The sequence below is a fragment of the Pristis pectinata genome, chromosome 6, assembly GCF_009764475.1.
Source record: "Pristis pectinata isolate sPriPec2 chromosome 6, sPriPec2.1.pri, whole genome shotgun sequence".
Classification (NCBI taxonomy): Eukaryota; Metazoa; Chordata; class Chondrichthyes; order Rhinopristiformes; family Pristidae; genus Pristis; species Pristis pectinata.
In genome coordinates, this window is record NC_067410.1 from 92,618,410 (window position 1) to 92,645,465 (window position 27,056).

General features: G+C 37.0%; 1 protein-coding gene across 4 annotated transcripts in view; it reads left to right on the plus strand.

Moving 5' to 3' along the window:
- The window catches only part of rubcn (rubicon autophagy regulator), a 52,662-nt gene that overhangs the window by 8,926 nt on the left and 16,680 nt on the right, over positions 1-27,056 (plus strand). For 2 of the 4 annotated variants that reach the window (XM_052017308.1, XM_052017310.1), the window contains exons 4-14: positions 5,080-5,227; positions 6,516-6,622; positions 8,707-8,863; positions 9,788-10,312; positions 11,763-11,807; positions 15,372-15,464; positions 16,259-16,374; positions 18,912-19,116; positions 20,588-20,692; positions 21,263-21,337; positions 26,167-26,227. In XM_052017308.1, the coding sequence (XP_051873268.1) occupies positions 5,080-5,227; positions 6,516-6,622; positions 8,707-8,863; positions 9,788-10,312; positions 11,763-11,807; positions 15,372-15,464; positions 16,259-16,374; positions 18,912-19,116; positions 20,588-20,692; positions 21,263-21,337; positions 26,167-26,227 (1,637 nt within the window). The remainder of the gene's footprint in view (positions 1-5,079; positions 5,228-6,515; positions 6,623-8,706; positions 8,864-9,787; positions 10,313-11,762; positions 11,808-15,371; positions 15,465-16,258; positions 16,375-18,911; positions 19,117-20,587; positions 20,693-21,262; positions 21,338-26,166; positions 26,228-27,056) is intronic. The other 2 variants (XM_052017312.1, XM_052017311.1) reach the window with 1 other exon arrangement.

Here is a 27,056-nt window from a genome sequence, read left to right on the forward strand (position 1 = left end):
ACTGCTGCTTCTGTTTAAATGCAGTGCGGTGACTATAAGGTGCTGGAATTGTATTCTCCAGCATTGCATGTATATGGAGTGATTTCCTTGCCTGCCCCCACCAACCCCCCCCCCACCCCCCCAAAGTAAAAATAAAGAATCAATGGTTGAGAGAAAACTTCGAGGAAACTTGTAAACCAGTCACCTTGGTTTGAGGGGAGGTGAACAGGGAGTAGAAAACGATATCCAAATTAACTAGAAAAGTACTGCAGACACTGAAAATTCAAAACTAAAACAGAAGCTGCTGGAAGAACTCAACAGGTCAAGCAACATCCACAGAGAGAGAAACAAACATTTCTGCTGAATGACCGTTGATCAGAACTTGAAAAGTGAGAATACAAACACGTTTTAAGTTCCTTTCTTTTTCCCCTTTCTCCATAGGTGTTGCTGGATAATTCAGTTTCTACTTGTTTTGTTTCTTGTGACTCTATAACTGTGGGAATTTAAAGTAATGGTTCCATTGATATGTTTGATCTCACTCATTCCCTCCTCTCTCCACCCTTCTTCCTTTTCCTTTCTACAACTTAAAACACACTTGTGTTCTCACTTTTCCAGTTCTGATCAAGAGTTCCTGACCTTAAGTGTGTTTCTCTCTCCATTGATGTTCTCCCAGCATTTTCAGTTTTTGCCTCAATATTAATTGCTGAATTCTGATATTTGATGTCCATTACCAGTCCCAGTTTCTTTATTTTGATCATTAATAATCCTCCTCTTAATTTTTCTAAATATTCTCACACATATAAAAAAAATTGAACTAAAATGCAATGTTTAAGATGTGCTTCAAAGTATCTCATGAAGTCTTCAATCTGAAACACTAACTCCTACTTCACTTTCCACAGATGCTGCCTGACTTGTTTAGTTTCCAGCATTAAGTTTTTGTTTTCTACCAGCAATACTTTGAAATAATCTGCAACTGAGAGTACATTATGTTCCAAGTTACATATTTTAATCATGCATAAAGCTGCTTTCAGCAATGGTTTGCAAGCAGCATAATTTTAGCTCTCATGATAATTGGTATTTTTCTGAAGGTTATTAATAAATTTAATGACATTATTGAATAATGACACAAAATTTCCAGAGACTTTGTTGAGAATGCTAGACTACTTGTATTAGTAATGTAAGTTCATTTTCAATTGCAATTTAAATTTTGGAAACAAAGTGCATGATATATTCACAGTCTGGTTTTGAATTCTAATCTTGAATCTGACTCTGCAGCATTTTTTTTGGTTGCTTGTAACAAGGATGAATATAATCAGTGAGAGCAAGTGTATTTTGATTATAAAAACACGTTAGGTCTAAATTTTTTTGTATTTTTAAGAAACTATTTAAAGTCAAAGTTAAGTTTATTGTCATGTGCACAAATACATGTATGTACAAGTGCAATGAAAAACTTGCTTGCAGCAGCATCACAAGCACATAACATCAGACAAGCATAAAAAATATGCTTTAAGATTTTTGGGACTAAAACCAAGTTGAAATTGGAACATGAAGTTAAAATAAAACCTTAAGTTTTCACTTGTGCATAGTTTTTCACCATTGCTTTAATCTTGTAAAGTATTTGGGAAGTGAAACTATTATAGGTTTAATTTAGATGATTTTATTTTAGCACACTGATTATCAGGCTCAGTGGTGCAGCTAGTAGTGCTGCTTCTGATTCAGTTCACTTCTGACTTCCGGTGCTGTCTGTGTAGAACTTGCACGTTCTCCCTGTGACAGAGCAGATTTCCTTGGGTTGCTCTAATTTCCTCCCACTTGACAAAGGTGTGCTGGTTGGTAGGTTAATTGGCAACTCTGAAATGCCTTGAATGTGGATGGCTGAAGGCATTTAATGGAATGTGGGGAGAATGGGTTTCAAGGAAAATCATTTGGGGAATGGGATTATTTTGAGAGCATGGATGCAATGTGCTGAAATTACTTCTTCTGTCATGGAAATATGGAGGACGATACTACTATAAACACAATAGTTAACCCATTTAAAGGTAAAACGAGTGTAGAGAAAATCAGATTCACTAGCTTTGCATTTAAAAGGAGCATCAATGCCAACAATTGTGGAACAGTACATGGAAGTTTCCGAAATATTACAGATTCGTAGATTGTATTCCAAATCATTAACTATTTGGAAGAGGGGACTGAGTGTAGCATATCTAAGTTTGCTGATGACACTAAATTGAGTGGAAAAACAAATTGTGTAGAGGATGCGGAGAATCTGCAGAGGGATGGATAGATTAAGTGAGAGAGCAAGGGTCTGGCAGATGGAGTACAGTGTTGGTAAATGTGAGGTCATCCACTTTGGAAGGAAAAATAGAAGATCAGATAATTAGTTAAATGGTGAAACATTGCAGCCTGTTGTTGTGCGGAGGAATTTGGGAGTGCTTGTCCATGAACCATAAAAGATTGGTTTGCAGGTGCAACGATTATCAAGAAGGCAAATGGAATGTTGGCCATCATTGCTAGAGGAATTGAGTTTAAGAGCAGGGAGGTTATGCTGCAACTGTACAGGGTACTGGTGAGGCTGCGCCTGGAGTACTGCATGCAGTTCTGGTCTCCTTGCTTGAGAAAAGATATACTGACTTCGGAGGTGGTGTAGAGGAGGTTCACTAGGTTGATTCTGGAGATGAGAGGGTTAGCCTATGAGGAAAGATTGAGTCGCCTGGGACTGCACTCACTGGAATTCAGTAGAATGAGAGAGGATCTTATAAAATTATGAAAGGGATAGACAAGATAGCGGCAGGGAAGTTGTTTCCACTCTTAGGTGAGAGTGAACATAGCCTCAAGATTCAGGGGAGTAGATTTAGGATGGAGATGAGGAACTGCTTTTCTCAGAGTAGTGAATCTGTGGAATTCTCTGCCCAGGGAAGCAGCAGAGGCTACCTCATTAAACATATTTAAGGCACAGTTAGATAGGTTTTTGCATAGTAGGGGGAGTAACGGTTATGGGGCAAAGGCAGATAGGTGGAGCTGAGTCCACAGCCAGAGCAGCCATGATCTTATTGAATGGTGGAGCAAGCTCGATGGGCCATATGGCCTCCTACTGCTCCTATTTCTTATGTTCCCTACAATGTTAATGATCAGTTTTTTTAAACCAAGCAAAATAATCCAGTGAACAGTCTTGGTGATCTAGGGAAAAGTTTTCAGAAAGTGATTTAAAAACAACCTACTCAGTTTGGGTGGAGAGAAGTGGGGAAATAGTTCAATTAACCAGCAAATAAGATGATATTTCCTTTTTGTATTTAATATTCATCTCCAGTCATTGCTGCTCTTGTCAATATTGGTCTTTGTTGTTTGCACTTCTTTGGCTCAGTTACGAATATGTAGTGAAGATTATTGTCAAAAGAATATTTTGGCTGGACATCTTTCATGATAGCTGCTCCAAAACTCTGAGGCATCTTCTTGTACTGTCAGCTCTTTTGTCATTGATGTAGAAAAGCACTGGCTCTTTTATTCATTGGACTGTTTGCTCCTTGTCAATTGTACCTGTGGTTTACACTTGGATGGGGTAGGAACTTAAGATGCTACTGAGTCCTAGAAAGTGGATGCCAGCAATATCTATCAGGTTTAGCGTTTCCATATATGCCTTTTTATTTTTGCTGGATCTGGTTTGAGACTCTGTGGTGACCACATGACACATGAAGGAAGCTGCCTTCAGCTTGAACTTTAGTTTCTGCACCTTGCACTTCAGCTGCTTCTCTCTGCTTCTGTTTGTTAAGACTTTCATGGTCTTTTTCTGCCTCTGTTACAGTCTGCCCTTCTCCACATTCAAGAATGTCACCTGCAATCGTCTTCACACTGGCAAGTCCTGAAAGAGTGTGATTGATCTTTTGCTGAAACCTTTGAATGTAGTCCTAATCCCAAAAGGTGTCCTCAGCCACCATCTTCCAAAATGGTGGCAAGTCCCATTGTCAAATTCTACATACTGAAATCCATTCTTGGTTACCAGCCTCCGTGGATTTTTTTTCTTTACAGGCCTGGCAGGATATCTTTAACAGTCTTCATTGGATAATGGATCCTTTTTAATACCTTGCATGTGGGTCCAAATAGATACCCTGTTAGGCTTTTCCACATTGCAAGCTTGATCCCCATGGCACAGAAGTGTGTGCTGGCATGATCTCTGCTTCTGTCAGTCTTTCAAGATCAGCTTTGTTTCTCTTTTTCAGCTTCTGGAACACATTTTGGTTGCTCTTATCTACCTCTAGACGTATTTTCCCTCTAGCTATGCAGTTACTTCACATTTTTCTAAATATATCTTGCAGCTGTTTCTTGTTGAGTATAAAACTTGCATCTGTGGTAGGATGTTCTGTATCAGATCCCCTGTCTTTACTCTTTTGACTCTATTTGCGTGGGTTGCACGGTTACTGTGAATTGGCCCACAGTCTTGCAGGTGCAGCAACATGTTGATACTTTTTTTTTCCTATTCTTTGAATATTTTGTTTCCATCTTGCATTATCTGGTCACGTGTATTAGCATCCCATTCAAGCAGATGAATCTGTAATTATTTATTTTGAGCTTTGCCATGTACTTCTTTTAGTGATTCTCAAAAGCAAGTCTGTTCCAAGCTAGGCCGCACAGTTAATAAAATTTTCTCAAACTGCTTTGACACAATGTTATGTTACCCTATCATCAGCTGTTTGTTCTTTGTTAAAGTACTCCTTGTGAAGTTCTGTGGGTTCCCACTGAGTGATGTTTAAGGTGATTTTGACCTTTTTATAAGCCTGCAATGTGGCAGTCCTTCATCTTGGCATCATGCTCTGACTTCAAGAGATCAAGTTTATAATTGTATCACCATTAAATTGTGCTACATGTCTTAAAATAAAGTGTTCTAAACATAAAAAATAGATGAGTCATCATAAATCTGGATTTGTTATTTAGATGAAGAAGAAATTGGATTTTTAAATCCTTGAATTATAAGAGAAAGGTCAGGCAATTATAGATGTAAATGCTTTTTTTTTGTTTTCTCATATGGCATAAAGATCTTCAGTTTAAAGACACACGACATTGAAGAAGTTGTTTTATAATTTGTAAATCTTTTGTAAAACTCTCTAGTTGATGGACACCGATGAACAATCTATCCCAAAGAGTAATCCTCAGAAAGCACAATATTGGCTACACCACAGCCTCCAGTTCCATTGTTTGTCATCGCAGCTAAGACCTTTGCTCAGCAACTACAAGTATACAAGGAAGTTTTACAAAGGTACAACAGAACTGAATGTACTCAAAACCATATTGTGTAAGATGCAACTTAACAGTTCCTCTCCATTGTGAATAAGATCCTTGAGCATGCAAAGGTGAATGTTGAGAGGTTTTTATTCAAAAGGCTTGAAATTCTCCTTCATTAACCCATAAATTAGACAAGTTAATATAATTATTTCCAATCAGGAGATAAATGTGAAGTATTCTACAAGGCTCACTAGTGGGAGAGTCACAAACAAGGGGTCATAGCTCCAAAGAAAGGGTTGGTCAGTTAAAACAGATGTGTGGACATTTCCCCTCAAAGATAGTGAATCTCATGAATTCTCTGCCCTTGAGATCATTTAGTATATTTAAGGTGGAGATAGATAAATAGTTGAACAATTGAAGGTTATGGGGAACTGGCACAGAAGAGGAGTTGAGGCCAGCATAGATCAGCCATGATCATTTTGAATGGCAAAGCAAGCTCAAGTGGCTTTCTCCTGCTCTAAAGACCAGGCATGATTTTGCAGTTGGATCCTACAGTGAAATACAGCAGTCACAGCATGTTGTGTTGGTAAATGGAATTCCTTCAAGGGTTTTTTAATTAATTTTGATTTAATTGGATGGAAAATCAAGCACTGCAAGCCACACTAAAACCATACGCATGGTAACCCACACAAGAAGTATTCAACTTGGAATCTTCCTTAATATATAAGTCTGTTGTTTATTCAGAAAGGCAATTCCAGCTGATCAATGTTGCTGAGCAAGAACTATGCAGTAATTAATTCGCATGTACTAATACTGAAGCAAGTTGAAAAAATTCTTAAGAAAGGTACATAATCTGCATTTGAGAAAGTGGTTGAGATGGTGGGTTATAGAATGAGTGAACACAGGCACTTGGTTGCAAATTAGGATAATATATTAAGAACATACTTCAGGCTCTGCTTACAAAACCAAGGAATTGACATTAGGATTATTTAAAAAAACTTTATAAAATTAATTTGGTAAAGTTCATTAAGTCTCTACAGTGAAGTGTAATTTCAGCAGTGAATTTGGAATTGAAATTGGGCATTTACATTAATATCCATATCCATGAGGTGCAAAAATTGACTTGAGTTTCAAATCAGTATGAATGTTGACATTAATTTTAAAAGGTTAACATAGAATAACCGTATTCAAAATTAAGTGCTACAGCTGAAGGATGTGTGGTAATGGAAAAGACTTTTCTGTAGAAATATTCCTGTTGGTTGTAGTTTATTATGGCTTTCTAAATGTGTACATCATCATTGAAGGCTGTTTCTGTCTTGCAGACACTGCTTTTCTGTTGAGTGATCCCCATGTGACTGCAATGTTCCAGTGTCTAGAGGCTGTGGAACAGAATAATCCTAAAATATTAGCTCAGATTGACACATCTGTGGTAAGAGTAGTCTCTTTTTTTTAACAAAACACTTAACACTGCATGCAGTGACAATGATATAGAGCTTTCCAAAGTGCATGATTGGATACTTTTGAGAGAAGAATAACTGAGAATGCTGCTTTACTTTGTGGGATACCTAAATTGCTTTATTGACAAGCTTACTATTTGGTGCTCATACCTAATTGCCCTTGAGAAGGTAATGAACGATTTGTGAAGCTGCTGTAGCTTTTTTCAGATTGGTAGATCCAAAGAGATATAGAGTGAGTACTTGAGAAGGATTTCATTTGTAGATATTGTGAAGCATAGTCAAGTAGATGTATGTAGATAAAGATAGGATTGCTTTTTAATTATTATTTATTTTCTGCCTTTTATTTTGCTGGCAATTTGGTTTGTGACTTGTTGCCAGTCTTCACCTTGGCTATTTGTACCCATTTGTTGGGAGTTGTATAGGAACACCTGGAGAGAACTGTTTTGGTAATTTTACCCATAAGTAGACAAGTATTTGATCTTCACTTCTTGCCTTCTTGAGTAGCATGGTCAGTCACACAGCTTGGCATAGTAACAGACTGCTGCACAGATTCTGCTATGTCACACAAGTGATGTAGTAAGTGGTACATTGCCATCGAAGGCCAATGCAATGTTTCATCCAGTAGATTAAGTTCGAGTGTGTGTATGTATATGTATGTGTGTGTTTATGTGTGTGTGTTGTGTGTGTATATTATATATATTATATATATAGATATAGACACATAGCAATATATAACATTTTCGGGTACCTGGTGGGATTACCCAGTGCTTATCGATCATGGCTTTCTTCCTTCCATTTAAATGGTGCTTGCCAAAACACTGCAGCATTGCTTTAAGAACCTGATGATGATGCCTCATGATAGATTAACCTAGCTCCTTTAAGGAGATACTTGGATTTGTTTAGCATTTTCTACTACATGATGGAAATGGGAAAGCAAGATTAGTAAAGAACCTTAAAGTGAGATTTGTGATATCAAGATGAGTATTGTACATGGCAGAGTCAACACAGAGTATGATGGGTTTTGTCTGCCAAAGTTCTTGTTTGTGGTTAAACAAGTGGGATTGTACAAATATTTCCATTGCATTGAGTGAGCACTAGAGAAAAATTCAAATCAGCTGATGTTGTTACTTGGCCAAGAATATGTATGTAAATTAAAGATGTATTTTTTATTGTAAAATAGACTTTTTCTTTCTTTGGTATTATTTAACTTTTTAAAATATAAATCCTCATCTCTGTTATGAGATTAACAGAAAAATCTCATCTTTGCTTTGTGGAGGTCTCTGAGAATTTTACAGGAAAGGTAAACAAGCCTTGGGTGGAGTGGAGGATTACTGGAATGAAGAATTTTTGTTTTGATTAGCTAGGAAAGATAGGGTAGTTGGTTCATATTGGTATGGAGAAAGCTAAAACCACAATGGGAGTTTGTGGTAGACAGAGGGGGGGAGAAAAAAACAAGTCTCCTTTTGCAAATAGGTCAGCTGGGCCTGAAGTCACTTAAAACCATTGGCAAAAGACCCTGAAGGGTGAGAAATTAAATCGAGTTGTCTGAATTCCTAATATATGAACACTTCTGAAGGTTGTGGAAACCACATGGCCAGGTGTTTGAGGTTGACAAACTTGTATGGTAATGGAAAGAATGCAGGGGTTTGGTCTTGATGTCCTTTCATTAACCTAGCAGAGGTACAACAGATTGAATAATCTCTATCTCAGTGGTAAGATTCTCTGGCATAATTCTATGAAAGAGAGTACTTTGTTATTAAACAGGATGCACTTACTCTATTATTAAATTGCTAACCCTATTTAATTATCGGCACATTTTTTTGTGTAGAATCTCATCTGTCAAAAGGTTGATTCTAAAACTTTTCTTGTAGCAGGAGTTGGTCTTATGGGTCTAAAGTCTTGCAGTTTTCCAGCAGCAGAATCTAAGAGATACCAATTATGAATGAATTAACGTGTAACAGAAAACTCGGCTCATCAGTTTAGACTTTCAGCTTCAGGAAAGATAAAGACGACACAAGTTGAAGTATGTTTCTCACAATGTTTTTATAAATTTTAGTTTGCAAGGAAGTTTGGTACCTTCTTACCAATGGTGAAAAGCCAAAGTTTGACTGCATTGCCTGGTATCAAGTGTACCTCCCTCTCAGAGGGAGGCCAACAAAGACATACAGCCTCATACACCGCCCTCTCGGGTCATTCTACTTCAAACATTTCAGGCAAGTGAAAAATAGTTAAAACTATATATGTTCACTTAGTCTTTTTTTTCCATGCCACTATCTTGCATTGAATGGCAGAGTAATTTGGAAATAAAACTTGAGCCTGATGTTGAAAACTTCTGTAATGTTAAATTTTTTACATTAGCACAAAATTTCAGCATTATTAATCAGGCAATTTGTTTCAAAACTGTGCTGCTGGGTAATTGTCTTGGTATGTCAAATAATTTGGTTTATTATGAATTTTGTATAGTGTGTAGTTCATATACAAGTGTCATTTCTACAGTAATATATTCCTTTTAGTTATTCTCAAGCTGAAGCAGAAATTTTAAACAATAGTTCTCCAAGCTTTTTAATTCTCTGCAATTAATAAATAAATTATGTAAAATTCCGTCTATATTCATGGGAATTACCAAACAATCATATTTAGGTACAAATAATTAACTAAAGAGAAGTTAGCCCTTGATCATGTGTGGTGTACAGTGCACTTAAATAATGTATTTCTCGCTTTACATCACCTTTACTCTTGATGCCTGTATCATCCCCGCCCCCCTCTCAGCTGGAATGGGCAACCAAAGAAAAATTACAAATGACTGCCTTGTATCATGTGAATTTTATCTTCGTGCCAATATGAAGTCACAATTGTAATGAGTTATCAAAATCCAAAAATTTGAACACTAGTCATATATAATAGCTTTATGAACAGACATTAAAGCCCCGATGTTCTGGCTTTTCATTTTATTAGTCCTTATTGAGAAGTACTGTCCATTTGATGATTGATCTTCGTTTGCTAAAGAAGTATCAGTGCATGAATTGGGCAATTATTTTAATACTTTTCAGTAACAAACAATCCAGACTGTGGAATATGATTTCTATTTGAATTGTCAAAACTATAACTGATCCTTTTTCTCTTCCACATTGATATAGGTGCTACACCACAAGGGTTCATTAATAACACTCAGCAAGAGACCAGAAAGAAGGCCCATTTGACATGCTTTCCAGATTCCACAGACAAACTGATACCAGATAAAGGCTCTGGCATCCACCAGTTCAATATCATTCCCTCAGTGGAACCATTTTCTCCAGTCAGTGAGACAACAGTTAGTACCCCAGTTAGCCATGGTGAGGACTCATGGGGTGAAGTACAAGATGAGGGATCGAGTGAAATTGATGATGGACCAGAATATTTGGCTATTGGAAACCTGGGTCAGAGGGATCAAAGTTCAAGTCAATGCAGCGATACCTCATCTTCCTATTCTGGAGGTTCACAGAAAATAGCTCTAGCTGCAGGGCAAGTTCCTAAAATTAATGTTAACTGTAGTGCATCTTTACTGAATATTCCAAGAAGTTCCAGCTTCTCTGAAATCAAGGCTCTGGAACAAAGGGGAGGCTTCAAGAAAAGCCATATCCGATCCCATTCTGATACTGGTATATCATCAACAAATGCACCAGGTATAGTGAGATTTCTTTCAAGGATTTGCATATATGAAAATTTGCTTGCTGCAAGGTGTACTAACAAGTGGAATGTTTTATTAGTGTTTTCTGTCTCCTAATAGAAGATAAATTGACAGCTCTCTCAGAACTTTTCATGTTTGATGTGGGTACGGAGCCAAGTGGGCTCTTTCAGTTGCTACACTGTAGTCAAGTGGAGAGGGGTCATATTTAGCCCAACATTAGTCCTTTTATATCTGGGATACAAAGAGCAGGTTGGTAAATGTTCCACCCCTTAATGACTTATTGATCTAATTAGAAATTACGTAAGTAGCAGATTAACAAAAATGGTAAAGACTTCATTGTTGCATTCCCAAAGTCAGTTAAACTGTCAACACTATCTATTAAGAATGGTAAGTTAGGGAATGTACTGATGAGATATTTGAAGCTTGAAGGAAAAAGTGAATAGATTTGGTGGTGAAATCAAATTAAAGAATTAATTACCTGAAAGTTTTGTTTAAGGCTCACCACACATTTGTAGTAAAAGATCGTGGATGTTACCTACATTGTTCTGTAAGTTTAATTGATCTTGGCTCAAGTGCAGGTTGGCAAAGGAAATGGGGAGAATTGTTATTCCGAGCAGTTTGCTGCATGTGGCTATGTGGCTGATTTTTCAGAATTGTTTGGTTGAGATTTGAATGGGTTTTTAATTGGTTTCAACTCATGGCACATGATCTTAATCGGTAACAAATGACTAAAAATCTCATCTTCAGTGAAAAATTTTGTAAGTTATTAACTAACCAAAAATGCTTGCTTGCATATGCCACTATGCAATCTACTGACTTTATGAAACATTAATCATATGTTGTTAAATAATGTTGTTAAATAAACTAATCACCTGGATTGTTGCAATAATCACCTATGGTGACCAGTGTTTTTGGGTTTTTATTGAAATTGACATTCCTGGATTGTTCATTTTGAAGGAGAAGAACAAAATTGGTTAGAAAAAAGATCCCCTCTCAAATAACACAACTGATTTCCCAGGAGGCATCACCTAAGAAATGATAATGAAAATCAAAAACTGCAGATGCTGAAAATCGGAAATTAAAAAGAAAAAGACCTAGAAATACTCAAATAAGGCAGAATTCTGTGGAGAGAGGAACACAGTTAATGTGCATCGGAATTAATGTGAAGAGTCATTGACTGAAATTTTAACTATATTTCTCTCTCCATAGAATGCTTTCTGAACCACCAGGTATTTCCAGTATCTTGTCTTGATTTAAGAAATCATGGTGAGTAGGTGTGTAGAATTTCCATGAGTGAAACACCATTGTACCATGACCTATAGAAAATGATTTTTTGGGGTGGGGCGGGGGGGTCAGTGTAAATGCACGAGATTTGATACTAACCTTTAATCCTTTTGTCTTGTGACCTTTCATTTCCCCCATTGTTACTCTTCGGCTTTCTCAAGGAGACCTCCGGAAAATCACAATTATAGTAGAGGACCCAGTGGAAGGTTTGCAAATGGCTGTCATAAATTTCATTTTCAGTATAATGAAGCAGCATGCAGTCTTCAGTCCTATTACTTGTACCAGCAGTATCAGCATTATCATTTATAAAGTGCAGAAATGGAACTGGTTATTTGTCTACACTTTTGAGGTTGCTTCAGCCAATAACCTGTCTTGCCTCCTTCATATATGATATCCCTTCAGCTGTCTTTGCTTCAATGCACCTTTTATTTCTAAATATGTATCATTTAATTCAAGAAAATTGAATATAAATAATTAAAAAGTTAATGGTGTAGCTTATCAATTCGGATACATTAAAAAAAATTCTGTTCCTCCAGTTTAAAGTCAAAGTTGAGGTTACTTTGATGGATGTTGCCTCCTTGAGGCAGTGCCTCCTGTAGCTACCACCAATGGTGCAGCGGGATGTGCTGTGATGTATTGGGCTGAGTCTGCTACTTTCTACAGCTTCTTGTGTTCCTGCGAATTCAAATTGCCGTACCAGACCATGATACAACAGTCAGGATACTTTAAACAGTACATCTGTAGAAGTTTGTCAGTGTTCTGTGACAAACCAAACCTCCTAAGAATGTAAAGACTGAATCGTAATGAATGAAAAGTGGCACACTTTAGTGTTGCTGAAATGTCCATGCCCAGAACTGCAAATTTGAGAATTGCATAGGTTTAGGACTTTCTTTATTTCCTACTCTGACACTAGGTTTTTGGAAATTGTGTGTTTTACAAAATAATAACATGGAAAGGGGCCATTCATTCCTTCTTATGCCAAACTCATTCAAGTACATGACAAGATGACTCTTATGTTACTTTTCCTGCTTCCACCACCACCTCTGGCAGCTCAATCCAGATATCAACATTTACCCCTCAGATGCCCTTTAAACACTTCCTCCTCACCTTAAGCCTCTGCCTTCTAGTTTTAGACATCCATATAATGGGAAACGAACTCTTGATGGCTACTCTATCTGTGCCTTGCATTTTATATACCTCCTATCATGTCACCTCTCAGCCGCCTTCGCTCCAGGGAAAATAGACCCACCCTATCCAACCTCTTATAACACAAGCCCTCCAATCCATGCATTGTCCTTGTGAATCTTTTCTACACCTTCTCTAGTTTAATAACAGCTTTCCTGTGTGATGTTTTGGTCACCACACTACAATGCTCCAAGTGCAGCCGAACCGATGTTTTGTATAACTGTAATTTGATGCCCAAGTCTTGTATTCAGTGCCTTGACCAATGAAGGCAATCATACCTTGTGCCGCTTTCATCACCCTGTCTGTGTTGTCACTTTCAGTGATCTCTGTACTTGTACCCTTGGGTTTCTCTGTTCACCAAGGCTTGCCAGGGACTTGCTATGCACTATGTACTGTATGTCCTGTTCTGGTTTAATTTCCCAAAATGCATCATTTTGCACTTTTCTGAGTTAAATTTCATCTGCTGTTCCTTTGCCCACTGATCTAGATCCTGTTGTAACCTTAGACAATCTTCTTCATTGTCCACTATTGCACCAATTTTGGTGTCATCTGCAAACTTGCTAATCATGCCATTTAATTTTGATTTGTGGTTTATATTGGTTCTCTCTTCGTCCTACCAAAGTATAACAACTTGCAATTCTCAGCGTTAAATTTCATTGATCTTTTCAGCATCATTTCTTCCAATCTGTTGATATTTTTTCTCTTCTCGCAGTTCACTCCAGTTTTGTCCTCTGCAAATATGCGATCACACCCAAGCCCACTGAATCAATGTAAAGAAAACAGTGGTGCTACCAACCTTTCATTGAACACTTCCCTCAATGTGGCTGTATTTGTGTGTGGCATCTAATTATATGATGTATTAAAGGAAAGTCTACATGCAATCATCTTGATCTGTCTAAAAGGAAAAATAGTTAAAAACATCCCAAATGAAAAATATTATTACTCAACACTACTATATTTTGGCCTTGGATATTTTGCTATCTGTAATCTGTTCTCCACTATTTTTTTTTCCCTTTGCTAAAATTGTGTATTGATGAAAGTAAATAGGCAGAATGTGTGAATGGTTTATATTTTTGGCTTATGAGGGCGTTGGGTGCCGAATGCATATTCATTGTAAGTAGTTTAGGGAAGATTTGGGTAGTGACTTTTTTCCCCCAGTCATTGTTTTGGTACGTGCTTTGTCCCATCAATGGATAGGGAAGCTTTTGGAACATCAGTAGTATGTTCATAATTTGGAAGTAAACTTCAAACCTGCACTCTCATTTTACTTTGGTAATTAATAAAGGATTTATTAACACTATTAATCTGCAATGTTTATTAGGTTAAGGCTAATTGGAACTTGAGTTCAGAATAGATCATCATACAACAGTAAGAGGCATTTGTATAATTGGCCATATTAAAGATTGCATTCAAAGTTCTTTTATGAGGTTGCTTCACATGGAACCAGGCTGCCGGCAGTGAACATAACCAGCTTTTATTTTGAGTTGTGGATAGTATGCTTAAAATGGAGAAAGTAAATGACCAAAAACATAGTTGTGCAATGCAGTTCATTTTTTTTTGTTGCCAGCATTCCAAAATTCACACACAATACAAATAAATTGCATTCCTTAACATCATGAAACCTATGTGTGACCATTTCCAAATGAAAACATCAAAAGTTTATTTTTGCTGATTTTTCTTAAAGGTGCCATTTAACCATATGGATGCAGCTTGAACCCTCGAGCTGATATCAGACAGGAGCTGGTTGGTTGATTGGCTTCTCTAAAGTTAAACTTTATTATCTTTAGTAATTGGATTGCTTAATTATCAGGTGTTGTTTTAAAATCTTCAGTCAACAAAAGCAATTGCAGAATTGCATTACTGTTTTAAATATTCTGATGTAGTTTAGTTGTCAATAGTTTTTTGGTTAGTGTATAGACTGACATGGCCTCTATACAAGTTATTTATTTCGATCCTCTGCTGATCGAATAGAATCTGTTACTATGTAATGAAGGAACTAACCTCTTGCGCAAATATTAAAATGATTCAGTGTTTAAAGCATTATTTATGCTGAAATTAACCTAACCTAATGATATAAATTGAAGAACATAATTTTTTTGCTGTTATTGGTTGATGCTTACTTGATATGACCACTGCTGCCACTTCTGTGCCTAACTTGCATTTCATAACATTATGCATTTCAATATTTTGTTCTGATTTAATCTATTTTGCATGCTAAAATTGGCAAGTAGTTTAAATATTAGTAGATTTTTGCTTTCAATTCTTGTACAAATGTCACTTCACCACCCTTCCAATGAGCTCAGATTCCCTTTTTGGATGTACTGCCTGTTTAAAGCTAGTTTTCAAAATAAGTTGGGTTAATTTAAACAATGTCTAACTATTCCTTTTTTAAAAAAAAGTTTTCTTTTTGAGCATGCTTTCCATTGCATTATTGTGAAACTGTTGGTATATCCTGAATAGCTATATTTTCAGTAGAGCAATGTGAATCTCAAGCTGGCTGACTGAAATATAATTAAAGAATAAAAGCCTCCTGGAGCCAAATGAAGAATCTCTCCCATTAAACAAATACTGGATTTGTGTTTTAGAATCGCATCCGGAGATTAGACACCAGGAGTATGGTCCTTTCTCGGCACAGAACAGTGAAGTCAGCACTCCTAGCTCTCCTTACATGGAAGCAGGTAAGTGCTACTTAAAATCTTTTTTTTCTTATTACACTTGTTTTTGCATGAGATATTGTTCATCTTTGTCATAGATTTTGATTGTCCATGAATATTGATAACTCGATGTTCAATTTAAATTTTAACTTTCTCGACTGCACTGTTTTTCTGGGCAGTGTAAGTAGACACCTAACTCTGTCTTTCCACTCGTCTTTTTTCATATAATGTATAGAACAGGAGTTATAAGTAATAGTTAAGACAGATGGTTTTAAATTAATTTTGGACATTTGACAATTTTATGCTATATTTTACTCAAATGTCGATGCTCATTAATGTGGAAGCAGCCTGTTTATGTAATTCACCTTAACAAGTACTTCATACTTTTGGCCTGCTGTAGAATTAGCCAAATTATTATTTTAATCAACTAATTAATTACATCTCTCAGATGTAGAAGACTCAGTTGTCCCAAAACACACAATTCTTCATCTGCTTTCAGCTTTTGGAAATGAATCTTTTGTTTTCCCAGCTGTAAAGATCTTTTAGATAACTTGATACTTGAAAACACCTTGAATAATCTATTTGTATATTTAAAAATACTTTTTTTTAAGATATATAAAATATTGACATGTGAAATGTTTGTTTATGTATAACCTCACAAAATTTACTACAGTTTTATTAAAATTCTAGAGAAATGAGATTTTTGGATTGGTCAACCATTCTATAAACAGTCGCGCATTAGCAAATGATGGTGCCTTTGATTACATAGCCCTAGTGACTCTATATCCACTTGTAGTTTTGCTTTCTCTTTGTTTTAGAAGGTTCACAGCATACAAACAATTCTGATGGAATGTTTCGCCGACCATCACAGGGCCAGTCTCTGATCAGCTATCTATCAGAGCAGGATTTTGGAAGTTGTGCTGACTTGGAAAAGGTATATTTATGATGTCTTAACAATAAGTAGGTGAAATAATGCCATGATTCTTGTTCTTTTCAATTTTTGTCCTCTTATGCTTGTATGCATCCACTAAGATCACGTATCTGTCCATTGATAGATGCACTTTTTTCCAAGCTGGCTTTGGTAGAACATAGAGCAAGTAAGAAGGTGTTGTGTGGTTTGCCTTTCACTGCAATTGCAGGTCTTGGGTATTGTAGAGTAGCTCAATTTCATCATGTCAGAGGTAGCTTAGGGCTTACCAGTTGGTCGGTCCTTGCAGGAAGCTGTTCATTCACTCTCATTCCTCTTCTGAGCCTACTGTGCCTGCTACATCTTGTGGATAGTTACAGCTGGAGCCCTACTTCCTCTCTCAAGGAAATTCCAGTGTGATTTTTGGGCATTTTTCTGCACTGTGTGACTGTATAGAGCATATCTGAAATTTTGATTTGCTGTTTCCTTTCTGCTTGGTTGGCCACAGCTCTCTGGATTCCTGATGAGGATCTGCAAGCTGTTGATGTTTCTTGACTTAAAATGCCAATGGTGATACTGCAGCTGTCATGCGCAGCACTAGTTTTTTTTGCACGAGCAGGAAGTTTCTATACTGGGCACTAGAGTAACCAAGTAAGGAGTCTTATTGGAATTGTATGGGGCCTTGGTGAGATCTGAAGTGTTGCGTACGGTTTTGGTCACTTTCCTAAGAATGAATGTATTTGCCAGAGAGGGAATGCAGTAAATATTCATTATACTAGTTCTAGGAATAATGTGCTCCCCCCATGAGGAGAGCTTTTGTAGACTGGGGCTGTATTCTCTAGAGTTCGGAAGAATGAAAGGAGATCTCATCTAAGCATACAAATTCTAACACGGTTTGATGACTGAATGCAGAGAGGATATTTATTATCCTGGCTGAAGAATCTAGGACCAAGAGGCAGAGTCTCAGAATAAGGGGTCAGCTATTTGGGATTGAGGCAAGAAATTTCCTCGGGCAGACGGTGGTGAACCTTTGGAATTCTCAGCCCTCTGGAGGTTGGGTCATTGCGTTCATTCAAAGCAGAGATTGATAAATTTCTGGGCATCGAGGGAAGCAAGGGATAAGTTGATAGTGTTGAAAAATGGTGCTGCAAGAGAGGATCAACGATGTTCTTGATGAATGGTGGAACAGACTCAAAGGGCTGCTTCTTATGTTTTATGTAACAGGTCAGTAGAAAACTTCCAGTTGTGGGTGAATGTGGCCCACTTGTTGAATTTGTGAGATTGTGACTGATGTTGTTTAGGTCTGATTTTTAATGTAGCCCTTTTTAAGAAATTATGTGGTCCAACATTGCTTTCAGCTAACTGGCTTTATGCAGTAAGCACCTTTCCAATTGATCTTGAACTTTTTATTTGCATCATTCACTATCCTGTGATTTGTTTGGGTTTGGTTAAGTTGATTATCAGCAACGTAGATGATAACCCCCTAGCTAGAGCTGCTGTTACTGTGTGCTTGATCTAGATGAAGTTTGCTGCATGCACTGCTGTCATCGGGTCATCAAGTCACAAGTAAGCCAGACTGGATAAGAATAGCAGATTTGATTGGGGAACAGGGAGTTCTTCACTACAGTAGTTTTATAGTCACTACTGAATTTGTTTTAAATTGCAGATTATTTAATTAGTTGCTGTGGTTGGACAAATCCATATTTCTGGATTATTTTCATCCAGGCCTATAGGCCACAAAGACACTATTCACATGGATAAATATAATTGTTTAAGATTTTGTATATTGGGTCCATCTCTTAGTATTAGGCTTGTCAATACCTTTCACGATGTTGCACGCCTTAATTTGATCATAATGACAGTATAACATTTCACATTATGCTGGGATTATTCCACAATCAAGGGCTTTAGGTGATCTCTAATAACCTATCTTTGCAAGCACTTCATTTAGAACTCTGAATGTTAGCTATCAGGTTCGGGGGATTTGTCAAGTTTTGTTACCTCCTTCACTCTTAAATTTTTGAATATACAGTAAATTTTAAAGTTCCACTGTTGTTAAAATCTTGATTTTTTTTTTCCATTATTTCTGATGAATTGATTGTTTTTTGCAGCAAAGACTCGCATAATATTTCAAAGCTTAACCCTGCCTTTGCCTCTCGAAGACCCATGCTTATTTTTCTGCTATTCTTCTTCTCCCTACATAGTTGTGGATGCAGTTATAATACTTATATTTCCTGCTAATTTGTTCATACTGTCTTCATATTTTTGCTCCCCTGTTTTTCTTTTGTAAAACTGACCCAGTTCACAAGCTTTCTACTCTTCTTGATGTTGTTACATGTTTCTTTTAATATATTGCTGCCCTTTAACAATCAGCCACTGAAGGATCACTTTTCCTGCAGAGGTTTTATTTCTCAATGGACTGTATGTGAACTTGTTTAAAACAAATCTTAATATGCTGCTTGTCCTTAAGAAGAGTAAGGAGAAATTGTGTAATCTCTCATGTGCACACTCTCACTCTTTCTAGTTTTAAAAGCATATTGTTAATATGCAAACTCTATCCTTAGGAGAATGCCCATTTCAGTATCTCTGAATCGTTAATTGCTGCCATTGAACTTATGAAATGCAATCTAATGAAGAAACAAATGATGGAGGATGATGAAGATGACAGTGACAAAGAAATAAGGGAACTAAAACAGAAAATTCGAATTCGGCGGCAACAAATCCAAACAAGAAAGCTCTTGCCTGCAGTCAGGAACTCTGAATCAGACAGTATGTATAGATATATAAATGGGAATATTAATGAGAAGGGTGACTTGAATATTGTATTCATCCATTTGTAGATGGGTGGAAAATTAGAATGCCAGCCACATAATGGTGAACTTCATTTCTGGCACAAAGAGAAATATAGAAGCAGGATATTTTGGTACAAGCAGAGGACATTTATCCCTTTTGAGGCCATGCCAGTATAAAAAGGAATTGATGCTGCTGTTCTTGACAAAGTCAACCCAGGAGATAGTGGGATGTTGCATGACAAAAGGTATTGTTTTTTAAAGGTGCTATCAAATTGACCCCAGATTATGCCATGCTCTTGCAGAGGAATTTTAACATGCTGGTGAACCCCAGAGTTAAGACAAAGAATTATTTTTAATAGGGAATGAGCTTGGTGGGGGAGATTTTAATGAATTCATACAGAAGCAATGCAAGAAGAATGTGTGTATATGTAATCATGAAATGGTAAAGGAATATATTTGGTCTTATTGAACAGAAAATATCAGCACTAAGGCAGGAAATCACTTCATGAAATCTTTTAGAAAGTGGGGGAGAAAATGAAGTTGGATAGCAAAGTTAAATTAGAATTTTTGAGCAACAAATGTGATTAAATCTTAAACCGAAAAGATACTGTACTTGCACAAATTCTTGGTCTTCAATTTTTAATCAAGTATTGGAATATCTGAATTCTAATCTGATTAGGTATATGCAATTTAAAAATGGAAATTTTATTTAAGAGTGAGTCAGTATTGAAGCTAATTTTGAAAGATTTATAGAAACCTGTAATGTAATATTAAGCATTATCTACCATCATCAGTCAATTTTTTTTAAGCTTTAACCTTGTCAAGCTGAACTGAGAAACTTTGAGTTGGTATGATGGGGTTTTCATTTCAAATTTTTCTACCAGTGATTCCAGGAAAGATGAAAAAAAGATTGACCAGCCTATTGTCATCTTGGGACATTTCAAAGTATTTTGCAACTAATGAGTGCCTTTTGACATGTTGTCACTGTTGTAATTTGCACACACCAAATTGCCACATTTACCAATGAGATACATAGCTAATAATTTTCTTTCAAGTGATCCTGTTTATGGGGAAAAACTTTGCTATCATAGAGCGGAAATGCTTTTGCTGTACAACTGGTGCCAGAGGATTTATTATATCACCAGAAATGACAATTGGGGCTCAATCTAAAGCCAACACCAACAATGCTTCAACAAACCCCATTATATCACGATTTAAAGTTTGTCAGTACAAGTTTAATCTGATAATCCTCATTCAATGCTGCACTGAATTGTCATCCTAGATTATTTTCTAAAGCATGTGAAGTAGGCCTTAAATTTGCAGTTTTTTTAAACTCTGATGCAAGGATGCTTTTTCATCATGGATTTAATTTCACAATATTGATTCTGTTGCTAACTCAATTCCTGCGGTAAAATGCAAAATTTTAACAACTGTTTTCTTCTTCATAGCCTTTACCACCACAGAAAGTGGGTCCCCTTTCAGTTCCCATGATTCTGTACCACTATCAGATTCTGGATCTACCACTGATGGAGTAGACGAATTTGAGTTAAAAGGTATTATATTACTGTCAGTTTCACAGGTGTGTATATACAATATATTTTAAAAAAAAGTGGAACAAGTGAAAACTCTACAATTTATGTAGTTTCTCCTTTCAGTAAATATTGTGCGAAATTAGATTATCCTGGATTCTCCCCAACTTGTTTAATTCCTTTTTCCTTGTTTTATAGACTGTTTGGATTAATGCCACAGTTTGACATTGTCACAAAATCTTAATTTGCCTCTTGAGTATAAGGTAGAAGTGAGAATTGGTCAGAAATCATGGCTAATTTGGGAAAATGCATCTTTTTATTGTTACATGTTTTTTTTTAATTTTAATTGTTCTGCAGCTGAATATTGCACTAAAAATGTGAACTGTTTTATTTTTCTGTGAAATCCATGGAGTTTCTTTTGACTTGAAAGAAACCATTGAATGGATGAGTACTCCAGAATGTGGTAGTCCGGTTTATTTTCTGCTTTTTAGGCAGGCGTAGTATGCATCCTGTCTGCATACTATTGATCTTAACAATCGCGGCTGGAAAATGCCATTGGAATGATGTGAATCTTATTGTCACTGTGTCACACAGATTGTATTGATGAGTCTAACCTCATTCATATGTCAGCGAATGGGCTCTCAGCATCAATGGCATCATTGTTTTCAGGTACTTCATTAGAGATTTAGATGTTGTCTGATTTTTTTTTAATTTCCTTCCCAATTCCTTTATTTCCACAGCACTTAAGGGAGAGCTCAGTCTACTGCCAATAATTTAAATATTTTCTTCTTTCCCCACGTTGTACATGTGTTTTTCTTGTGCCTAATTTTTGGTGAGAATTTATTATATGATATTAAAACTTCATTTCAAATTTTCCAAAGATTGTTAACAGTAATTAGTGCCAAGTACAAGAGATGGTACAAGTGTCCCTTGATTGGCAGGTGTTCTATTTATAAATTTTTGCTATAACACAATGGATACTTTTGAGTACATGCCCTTGATTTGAGCCTTTGCCACTGTAATAAACAGTGCCTAATGTTAGCAACAAAAACAATTGAAATCCCAGACCAGCAGAATGTGTCCATAAAGTTCACAACCCACTTGACTTGCAACAAAGTGGGGCCAAGGAGTGGAGAGGTGGTGGGAGGAGCAAGGAGTCCACACAAAGGATTGGCATAGGAAAATGGCTAGCACTATAGAGGAGAGAGCTGGGGTAGGGTTATGTGAGCTGATGGGGAAGTGGGGGGGGGTGGGGGTGCATGGGGAAAGTGAGACATCTTGAACATTTTACCTGAGTGCCCTGAGAGGATACAATATGTATTTTAGCCATATTACAAGATATATTTTGTTGAAAGTGGTTATATTTTTTTAAGTGTTTTAAGATTTTTAACCAAGATTCTTGAACTCTGGAACGCAACCAAAGTTTTTTTTTACTCTGAACCCAACGGGAAGTGTCTTTGATTTATACGTTTTCACTTAATGAAATATTTTCCCGGTACGTAACCCATTCATAAATCCAAGGGACACTTGTACCAAGAAACATTAAATATTTAGTTGCCAATATTCATGAGATCTGCGTCATATCCAGGAGAAGGAGACTGTGCTTTAGTGCTCACTGTATCTTTAGACATGGGGAATTACGAGTCTTAAAGTTTGAAATGAAATATTAGACTACCCCAAAAAAAAACACTTATTGCACAGAACACTTCAGCTTATGCTTTCCTGTATTTTTACTGTTCTTGGTGCCAAGGAGAAACCAAGTGATGAAAATTGGAAGGAAAGTTAAAAGTTGTCTTTGAGCAGCTATTAAATGTAGGCTGCCATGAGTAGCGTTGAAGTGTTCCAGGTTAAAGGAAATTGGAAAAGAACAGAAAAGGAATGTGGGAAATAAGTTTGGGGTTATTAATGTAATTAAATACAGGTTTATTAGATGTAATGTCTTCAATTTCCTCTCTTCCCTTTGGTGCTATAGGGGTTGGAGGGCAGTGACTAGTGGTGTCCCGCAGGGATCGGTTCTGGGACCTCTACTTTTTGTGATATTTATAGATGACTTAGATGAGGGGGTGGAAGGCTGGGTTAGTAAGTTTGTGGACAACACTAAGATTGGCGGTGTTGTGGATAGTGTGGAGGGCTGTCGGAACTTATAGAGGGATATTGATAGGATGCAGAGCTGGGCTGACGAGTGGCAGACGGCGTTCAATCCGGAGAAGTGTGAGGTGGTACACTTTAGAAGGACAAACTCCAGGGCAGAGTACAAGGTAAATGGCAAGGTACTTGGCAGTGTAGAGGAGCAGAGGGATCTGGGGGTTCATATTCACAGTTCACTGAAAGTTTCCTCACAGGTGGATAGAGCAGTTAAGAAGGCCTATGGGATGTTAGCTTTCATAAGTCGTGGGATTGAGTTTAAGAGCCGCGAAGTGATGATGCAGCTTTACAAAACTCTAGTTAGACCACACTTAGAGTACTGTGTTCAGTTTTGGTCGCCGCATAATAGGAAGGATGTGGAGGCATTGGAGAGGGTGCAGAGGAGATTTACCAGGATGCTGCCTGGATTAGAGCATATGGAATATGAGGAAAGGCTTAAGGTGCTAGGGCTTTATTCACTGGAAAGGAAGAGGATGAGAGGAGACATGATAGAGGTATATAAAATATTGAGAGGAATAGATAGAGTAGACAGCCAGCGCCTCCTTCCCAGAGCACCAATGCTCAAGATGAGAGGGCATGGCTTTAAGGTTATGAGTGGGAGGTTCAGGGGAGATGTCAGGGGGAGGTTTTTCACCCAGAGAGTGGTTGGTGCATGGAATGCACTACCTGGGGTGGTGGTGGAGGCAGATACATTGGACAAGTTCAAGAGTTTGTTGGATAGGCACGTGGAGGAATGTGAGATAGAGGGATATGCGGGAGGAAAGGGTTAGATAGTGTGAGGGTGGTTTGATGGACGGCACACATGGTGGGCCGAAGGGCTTGTTTTCTGCTGTATGGTTCTATGGTTGGCAACCCTTGTCTAAATGGCCATTTATCACATGGCAGTTAGGTTATTAATAGCTGAGATTGCATCAACTCTGGAGCTGCTCTAGGTATTTGGTGGTGTAGTGGTTAAATTACTGGCCTGGAATGCGTAAAGCTAGAATCATGATCTGATGACATGAGAACAAATCCTATTACAGTGCTTAATATTCAAATACAATATGGAGTAAGGAATTGTTTTATAATTGCATCTGGTTCACTAATGTCCCTCAGGGAAGGAAATCTGCCATTCTTACCTGTGTGGTCTTTATCTGATTCCAGATTCACCGATGTGATAGATATTTCCCTCTGAAGTGGCAGAGAAATGGCGTCTGTTAGGGTGGACAATAAAAGCTGGCTTTGTTGGCAATGTCCGCATCCTGTGAACAAATGGAATGGGAATCTCTGATTAATTATTTTGCATCTAATCTGGAGCTGTTGAGTCCAGTTATGCCTTTAATGGTACCTGGCAAAGATCACCCAATTGATTGCAACATTTGGGGGTCTGAATTGAGTTTATTAATAGGTTTGTAGATTTATTGTGAAAGGCTGCAGCTCTCCCTAGAGTTCTCTGGTGTTTTGTTTTGTGTTGTTTTTTTTAAGTTAGGCTCAAGAAAGGACCTTTCCTTGAGAAATGTAGAGTGTACTTTTTACCTTGGGATAGATAGAATCTATTATACTTGCATAATATTGTTTTATAGTGAATGAGTTAATAATAATCCTTACTATTCCTTTTCATTTTTGTTTAAATATTTCTTATGAATGTATCAAAAATTAGCATATATCCCAAACATAACAAACCAGAAAAACCCTACTGGCAACTGGTTTACAGCTAAACATAAAAAATTGTCCAGAATATGTTAATTTGGAGCTCTGAGAAATGTGCCTTTGAAAATAATTATGAATCCTCGTGCCACCAGTGTCAGAGTTCAAAATTAACTGCTGGATCTCTCTTGGGAATGCATACCAGTGTTTGACATGCCAATGTGTAGTCTCGCATAGATATCATTATGGCATCATTGGGCATTTTGCAAGATGCGCTGAGTGTTTGTGTAGAAGGCAGGAATACATATGAATTTTCTTGTGATGATAGATATTAGTATTTCTGTCTTATTCTGCGCTGATAGCATTATCATCCCTGAGTCCCCCACCATCAATATCCTGCAAAGCAGTTGACCAGAAACTCAACTAGACCAGCCACTCATATATACCATGGTTCTAAGAGCAGATCAGAGGCCAGCTCTCCTGCAATGTGTGACTCACTTCCACATCCTGAAAATGAATAAGAGAAAAAGAACCCCATGTCAAACAGAGTACAGTAAATTGGGTTTACAAAAATGGTAAAACTTGTTATCTTTTGTTCCAGCCTAAATTGATTTTAATATTGTCCCATCTGCCTACCCTAGTGCTGCTACTTTCAATTTAAAAATGCAGTTTTAATGGGTTGACTTTTAAAGTTCGATCTATTACATTTTTAGACTGTTAATTGAGTTCTCTGGAATGGTCCTTCTGTCAGTGTTGTGTCGTTTGGTAATGTTCTCCACTTTTTACAGATTTAGTCTGAAATGTCTATTGTTAAGCTTAATGGATGTTAGATTTCTTGTTGAGCTTTCAATGTTGCCACGTTTTCAGCTGCATTTTTTTTAATATTGTTCAAAGTTTAGCTAAGTATCTCGTACAACTTTGTTGCATAGATTTATTTTTACTGTAGTTTTCCTGAACACTATTGACATTTCTGATGCAAAAATGATTTTGCACAGAATTTTAGAAAAGAACAGTAATTGCCTTTTGGTCATAAAGACTTGCAAGTTGGCAGCTATGTGATACTTGCACTGAAAGTTTTGTTAAGTCAGCATTGTTCAAGAAATGCAGTGAAGCATAACTGCTTTATTTAATATTTATTCATTTGGAAACCTGGCAAAAAAAATCCCATTTATTTTATACAGTTGTTTAAAAATAACGTTTGCTTGCAGTACTGGACTAATCCTGTGTAACCATCATATAATTCTCTTTAATTACTGTTTAGAATAGCTGTAGTTTTATTCTCACCTCATTATCTTCCATTTGACTAGTGTAATGGAGTCATGATATTTAGAGAGGCGTTGGCTTAAGCCCTCTCATTGACTACTAAGACACAATGATTGGGTTCCCCCACTCCAGTGCACATTGAAAACTTTTAGTAAAGGAAGCAACTTGCCTGTGCAACTGTTATGTTTTGTGATGCAGCTTTTTAGATCTGAGTGAATTGCGTTACTCAATTTTGAAAAACTTCTGGTTTTCAATGAGTTCCATTGTTTTGTTGCATTTGTGTGTGTGTGAAGTACAACTTTAAAACTGAAAAATCAGTATTTCTAGCTACAAAATGATTATTTGAACTGCGAATAATCATTGTAATAATTGTGTTCAACTATCACTTGAAACATTGATCGGTGGGTTTCAGGTTCTGACTATTTAAAAATTACAGTTTTAAGTGCTGTGTTTTTCTTCTCCAGATGCAGATATTAGGAGGAGTTTGGCTTCAAGCACCAAGTCAGTAGTGAACTCCGAGTCCATGTAAGACTAAGTGAAATTTGTAGTGAAAAAGTTGTTAATGTTGGCATGGACATATTTCTAGGCAGTAATTTTCACCTTCATTTCTAACTTAAATATACTATAATCTGTTGTAAAAGTAGTGATTCTATAAAGCTGATTCTATTCCACTCTGCCTTTTAAATTGAAACTAATGTAAAGTATGTTGATAACTTTGTGTGCAACTTCCCTTATGTAGCTTTTGTTTCTTTAAAAAAAATACTGTTTAAGTCTGACAAAAGTTATTAACCTGAAACATTAAGTGTTCCTCTCGTCAAATATTTTGCCTGCCCTGGATACTTACAGCATTCTGTTTGTATTTCAGATTTCCAGCATGTGCAGCATTTAGCTTTTGGCTCATGGGTTTATCTCTGACTTTGTATCATTATTGGCAGATTTCTACCAATCGCTAGACAGTATTAAAATAGCATTCCTTTGTATCGCACACGTCCCTCTTCTAATGCATCTATCCTATTAAGTAGCTTGTTGTGACTTTCCTTGTCTGGATCCACTCTTACTGACTTCATTATAGCCAGAACATCTCTGCGAAAAGTTTCCCTTTGGAATTCCCAAATGGTTTTTCTTTGTGATCACTTCCTTTTCTCCTTATCATATTGCTTCATGGCAATGTTATCTGGAGACATTGCTATAACTCCCACATAGACCAATGATACTGATGAGTCTTTCTACCTTTTCAGCATGTCTCGTTTGTTCTTGTATCACTGTTAAACTGTTTGATATCAAGTCCTGATCAGGTTCCAATGCCAAATATTCAAAGAAAGCATTATTCTGCTCTTGTAACATCATTCACTTG